Source organism: Rhinopithecus bieti, unplaced genomic scaffold (assembly GCF_001698545.2).
Source record: "Rhinopithecus bieti isolate Rb0 unplaced genomic scaffold, ASM169854v2 scaffold_1467, whole genome shotgun sequence".
In the NCBI taxonomy this organism is placed as follows: Eukaryota; Metazoa; Chordata; class Mammalia; order Primates; family Cercopithecidae; genus Rhinopithecus; species Rhinopithecus bieti.
Window position 1 is genome coordinate 4,081,381 of NW_016803692.1, and position 6,829 is coordinate 4,088,209.

The 6,829-nt window shown below is 36.5% G+C and overlaps 1 protein-coding gene across 4 annotated transcripts in view; it reads left to right on the top strand.

The window, feature by feature from the left end:
* The window catches only part of SYDE2 (synapse defective Rho GTPase homolog 2), a 45,610-nt gene that overhangs the window by 8,645 nt on the left and 30,136 nt on the right, over window positions 1–6,829 (top strand). For all 4 annotated transcript variants that reach the window (XM_017851213.1, XM_017851207.1, XM_017851221.1 and 1 more), the window contains exon 2: window positions 4,011–4,706. In XM_017851213.1, the coding sequence (XP_017706702.1) occupies window positions 4,011–4,706 (696 nt within the window). The remainder of the gene's footprint in view (window positions 1–4,010; window positions 4,707–6,829) is intronic.

Sequence of the window (6,829 nt, forward strand, 5' to 3'; positions counted from 1 at the left end):
AAAATATATTTTATTATATATTGTATATATTTTATATATCATATATAGGCAACAGAGACCCTGTCTCCAAAAAAATTTATAATTTATACATAATATATATTTTACGTATATATGAAGCTAAAACTCCTAAATTTATGCTAATATGGTTAAACATTAATTGTTGCATTAAATGGGAGGGAAGATTGCAAATAGCTTTCCATATCTATGAATTTACATTCATATGGATCCATTTAATTTAAGTGAGATAAAAATGTTCTAAATAATTTATAAATAATTGCTCAAGTAAAGTTTATTATCTTGAATAATGTGTTGATTAATTCAGTTTAATACATTTATTTGGCCTTTGTAATATTATATATTTATAATACATAATAAAAATTGTAATAACGTGCCATTTATCTATAAGTTTAAAGTTCAGCATCATTTATTTTAAAATATTCAGCAATAGCAGAGTGAATGGATTCAAGCTTTTGTGGTTTGTGATTTCATTGAAAATAGTGGCTAGACATGGTGGCTCACACCATAATTCCAACACTTTGGAGGGGAGGAAGCAGTAGGATCACATGAGCCTGGGAGTTCCAGACCAGCCTAGGCAACATAGTGAGACCCTGTCTCTACCAAAAGAAAAAAAATTAGTCAGTTGTGGTGGTGCAAGCCTGTAGTCCTAGCTTCTGGGGAGGCTGAGGTGGGAGGATCACTTGAGCCTGGGAGGTTGAGGTTACCGCAAGCCATAATAGTGCCACTGTGCTCCAGCATGAGTGACAGAGTGAGACCCCATCTAGTAAAAAAATAATTCCTTTTAATATTATACTTTCATTAAATGATTATATCAATGGAAGTATCAACTTGCTTAAATATGGGATACTGGTAGCTTTTTCTCATTGCAGTTCCTTGCAATGTAGTAGAAGCATGTTTAAAGACTCATTTATAGTGTATGTCAGAAAACTTACACTAAGATTTAAAATAATGAATGTATCTAGCTATATAAAAATTTGGAATTTCTAAGAGATGTCTGAGAAAAAGATAAGATGTGGCTCGTAGCCATTATGAGTAATGTAATTTTATACTGTTTGCTTCAAATTTAAATTGGGTCAAACTGTAATATCCTGTGATGGTCTGAAATACTGTTAAGTAATACTGGATTTGAACTTAAATGTGAAATAGATTTAGATTTCAGTGCACCTGGCAAAATCATGTGATCACTGAAAACCCAGAAAGCCCAGTGATTGCTGAGTATGTTTTGATTTTTCAGTTGTTAATTTTAAGTGTAATGGAGATAGAACCAAAGAAAGACTCTTGACTTTCCCCTATAGTAGGCTAGGTATATCACCACAAACTTTGGAGTCAGAATGAGTTTGAGTGCTGCCTTTTCCATTTACTAACAAGGTGCTCTTGAACAAGTTACTTGACGTTTTTGAGTAGAACTTTATAGTATGTTTTTCAAGTATTTTGAACATTGTTTCACTTAGTCCTTACCAGCAACCACTTTAATTTATAAGATAAATTGAGGTGAATATCCCCATGTTCAGAGAGGGTTCCCTGCTTCTGTACTGTTTGTGGGTAGCATGGTATGGGTAGCATGGTGTGCTTTGTGGGTAGCATGGTGAGTGGAGCATGGGTTTTAAGATTAGATAGGCTTAAATTTGAATCCTAGGCTAGCGACTTGACCATATTTCTCATATTCTTTAAGGCTCATGATGGTAATCATACCTGTTTCATAGGATTGTTCTAGAGGTTAAATGAGGTTGGAGGCCTCCTTACTGCTTTATCTCTCATGCCTGCCACATAATAGTCACTCATTTGTGGAGTAAATCAATGCCTGCCATAGTAGGTATTCATGGGAGCTTCTTTCTCTTCTGATTTCTAGTCTAATTCCTGCATCTGGAATTGAATGTGACTTGCAATTTGTGTTTAAGATTTGTTTATTTATTTATTTATTTATTTATTACAAATCTGCTTGTTTGGGTACATGTTTAGGTTTTTTTTGAAAGAAAAATTTATTATTATTATTATTTTTTTTAAGAGACAGGGTCTCACTCTGTTGCCCAGGCTAGAGCACAGTGGCACAATCATAGCTCACTGCAGCCTCACATTCCTGGGCTCAGGCAATCTTCCCAACTTAGCCTACAAAGTAGCTAGGATGACAGGTGTGTGCCACCACACCTGGCTAATTTTTTAATTTGTTGTAGAGATAGGGTCTTGCCATGTTGGCCAGGCTGGACGTTTAGATTTTGCCATGTTGCCCAGGCTGGACATTTAGATTTCTTTAGAAGGGAGGTTATTGAAAACCTTGATTACACATAAATCTGATTTTTTGATTGTTATTAAGCTCCTTGTAGCTTAGTGTGTTTTATCGCTCTATTTTTAGACCATTATTATTTTTATTTATTTATTTTTTTAAGAGACGGAGTCTCGCTCTGTCGCCCAGGCTAGAGTGCAGTGGCGCGATCTCAACTCTCTGCAAGCTCGGCCTCCCGGGTTCACGCCATTCTCCTGCCTCAGCCTCCCGAGTAGCAGGGACTACAGGTGCCCGTCACCACGCCTGGCTGATTTTTATATTTTTAAAGTAGAAATGGGGTTTCACCATGTTAGCCAGGATGGTCTTGATCTCCTGACTTCGTGATCTGCCCACCTCGGCCTCCCAAAGTACTGGGATTGTAGGCGTGAGCCACCACACCCAGCCTAGACCATTATATTTTACTTGCTGTGCCAATAAGATGAGTTGACCGTATAATTCCATAATTTAGAAACCTGAGATGATCTTAGATTTTTACAAATGTGGTTTTAATTATGTATGGTGAATTATTATTATGATGATAGTTATATACTTAGCTTATGGATTGTCATTGAAGCCTGCTTTACAGCTCTGGAAACACAAAATATTTTCCTCTTTAGATGAAATTAATGTTATGTATACATTTGTAGAGTCTTACTTATATTAAGATATGCATATATCTAAGCATTTGAGGTCCCCCATTGGACTATGAATTTCTTTTTTTTTTTTTTGAGACAGAGTCTTGCTCTCTTGCCCAGGCTGGAGTGCAGTGGTGGGATCTCAGCTCACCATAACCTCCGCCTCCCGGATTCAAGCTATTCTCCTGCCTCAGCCTCCTGAGTAGCTGAGACTACAGGTGCATGCCACCATGACCGGCTAATTTTTGTATTTTTAATAGTGATGGGGTTTCACTACGTTGGCCAGGCTGGTCTCAAACTCCTGACCTCGTGATCCACCCGCCTGGGCCTCCCAAAGTGCTGGGATTACAGGCATGAGCCGTCGCGCAGAACTTGGACTGTGAATTTCTTAAGGGAAGGGATTGTTTTGTTCATTCTTATTTCCCTGCTGCTTAAGTTTGTGCCTGGCCAAAAAAAATAATAGCTGTGTAGTGCATACTGTGAGACAGCATACCTGCTTCTAATCTGGGGCCTTCTGAAGGGATTTTTGTTTTTAGTTCTGCCCTAGATATTTAGAACTTAAACCCTACATAAAGTGCTATTGTGTTATATGGATAGGAAGCCAATGTTGTGTTGACATTTTAATGTCAGTAAGGCATACTTTCTTGTTAGGTTTGAAAGTTAATCTTTGTGTGAAAAGGTAGGAGGAATATTATATTTTTAAGGACTTCTGGTCCTTGTAATAATGAATTGAAACTTATTCAAATATTGATTAGAGGTATACTGTGTATAAAGCATTCTATATACACTTTTTATAAGGTATGTTTTACTTAGGGTAAGGCTTTGTTAGCACTGTAGTTTTTATAAAGGCAGTCTCTGAGTTTGTGTATCCTTTTTCTTAGAATTCTTTGACACTTGTACTAGCAGTTTGATTTCTAAATAATATAAATCATATTTATATGTAAAATTCAATTTTTTTCTAGTTCAATTTTAGTCTCTGAATGTGATTATTGTTACTTTTTGTTTAAAAAATATTTTTTTAAATAACTGGTCTGAAGTGACGTGTCTTTCTGATATACCAGACATTATATTCTACCTTTATTATATCTTTGCAACAGATTTATTTGAAAATGCCTATGGGTCTTCAATGAAGAGAAGGGAACTTGAAGATCTGAAGGATAATATTGAATTCAGAGGTCATAAGCCACTTAACAGCATCACTGTTTCAAAGAAACGCAATTGGCTATATCAGAGTACTCTGAGATCTCTTAATCTGGAAGAAGAAAATAAGAAATGCCAAGATAGAAGTCATTTATCCATCTCACCTGTGTCTCTACCTAAACATCAGCTATCACAGTCTTTCCTCAAATCATCTAAAGAGTACTGTACATACGTGGTATGTAACACTACAAACTCTTCATTATCGAAAAACTGTGCTTTAGATTTTAATGAGGAAAATGATGCAGATGATGAAGGAGAAATATGGTACAACCCCATTCCTGAGGATGATGACCTTGGTATATCAAGTGCCTTGAGTTTTGGTGAGGTTGACTCTGCTGTTCTGAAGCTCCCTGCTGTCAATTTAAGCATGTTGTCTGGCAGTGACCTAATGAAAGCAGAGCAGCATACTGAAGACTCGCTGTGCTCTTCCGAACATACAGGTGATATTCAGAACACATGGTCAAATGGAATGAATCCTATGGATCCTGCCCGTTCCACAGAATTTGTGCAGCAGTACAAGCAAAGGCTAGGACACAAGACACAAGAAGGTATAATGGTAGAGGACAGTCCTATGTTGAAATCTCCTTTTGCAGGTAAAAATGATCATATATCTGTCTTTTCTTTCTTCTTCTATTTTTTAATTATTTGATAGTAGCTAAAACTAAATATAAAAGATGTTTGTTATACTTTTTCTTGTGAATATATTTTCATGAAAATAAAACTCAAAAAGGTTTATAAACATTTTAACGTACATGCTGGTTTAATTATTACTATCACAGACTTGATCTTTGTTTTATTTTATTTTTTAAGAAAAGGTCTCACTCTGTCACCCAGGCTAGAGTGCAGTGGCACAATCATGGCACACCACAGCCTTGACATCCAGGCTCAGGTGATCCTCCCACCGTAGCTTCCTGAGTACCTAGGACTATAGATGCCTGCCACCATGCCCAGACAATTTTTGTATTCTTTTGTAGAGACAGGGTTTTGCTTTGTTGACCAGGCTGGTCTAGAACTCCTGACCTCAAGCCATCCACCCACGTTGGCCTCCCAAAGTGCTGGGATTATAAGCGTGAGCCATTGTGCCTGGCCACAGACTTGACTTTATAGTCCGGTGTGCTTTAATATGCCAATCCTTTGAGACAGTAATTGCTTGTCTATTAGTTGGAAGCAAGAAATCATAGGGAGTTGAAGAAAAAGTAAGTCTTATTTTGCTTCATTCATTCATTCATTTATTCATTTACACCTGGCCTGGCTGCAGCTGAAAAGTTTTATTTTTAGTGTATCAGTGGTCATTAGTTTGTGTTTGTTAGGCCTAAGTTTCCTCATGAACAAAAGAAAGAGAGAAGAGAGAAAGAAATGAGAAGTAGAAGTAAGGCCCTTGCAAATAGGTGCTACAGTAGTTATGGAACTGAAAAATGAAGTAATTGAAGTTTTATGTAGATGAAGTTGGCCCATGTGAAAATAAGAACTACAGTAGTTATGGAACTGAAAAATGAAATAATTAAAGCTTTATGTATATTAGGTTAACCCATTTGAAATTGCGGATATTCAAAAGTTTTGATCTGCAAAATTGCCTTTAATTTTCTGATATGCTTCTTTTAGTCCCCGACACAGTACACAGGAAACAGAATGTAAGGCACATTTGCTTGCAAATATCAAGTGTAGAATAGAAAGCAGTTCTGTTTTATATCAAGTCATTTTAATTTACAGAATTTCAAATGATGCAGAATATTTAAAGATGTGGGGTATAGGAGATGCTGTCAGGGCTTTGTCTTATATCCCTTGAGTTTTATTACTTACTTTTTAAATGGGAGAAGCTTATTTCCAGCCACCAACATCTTCATCTCTGCTTAAGGACTTTCTCTGAAGTCTTAGAGAATCTCTCTGCAGGGCAGCCTGGGCGTGCCTCTCAACCAGTGCCTGACAAGAGCTGGTGTAGAACCACCTCAGCTCCCTCAACCCTTGGGCAGAATAATTCTGAGTTCATATTCTATGTTGTTTCCCAGAGTTTTCTCATGAGGTCAAGCACCAGTTGCCCATAGTGATAGCAGGCTTAATAATTCAGCTTGAATTTTCCCCTGAATTTTCTCAACTCCCTCGCTGTTGTTTCTGTACTTTGCAAATAAACTACTTACATTTGAAACCTTTTCTCAGGGACATAGAAAGGTGGAGTAAATGTATATTAAGAGAAAAAGCAAGTTTCAAAACAGTGTGTACTGTATGATGGCAATTTTGAAAGAAAAGTTGAAAGCTATCCTGGAAATGTTAAGTGTTTTTTTGTTTATTTGTTTTTATTTTTTTCTGGGTGTTGAGATTGAAGGTAATTAAATTTTTTCTTTGTGCATTTCTAATTATAGGATAATTTTCCAGAGCGAATGTGTGCTTCTTTTGTAGTCCGGACAGGGAGAGAAATAAATACTATATAAAATAGTAATTTGGAATGCAGATTGTGATCAGGGTGGAGTGATAGGGAAGGCTATAGTATCACAGATAGCAATGGATATGGAATAGTTCAGAGAAGGCAAGGGAGTGTAAGGATAAGAGCAAAGATAGAAAGTTGGTGTTCATGAAGTGACACACACCTTGATTTAAGTGACTATCCTTAAACTTTTTTTTTTTAATGTTTGTGGCAAATTGTGAACCCGGAAAGACTAACAGACATTTTTTTTTAAAAATATAACTTAAAAGTATGGTATATCTGCTTTTTTTACTATCT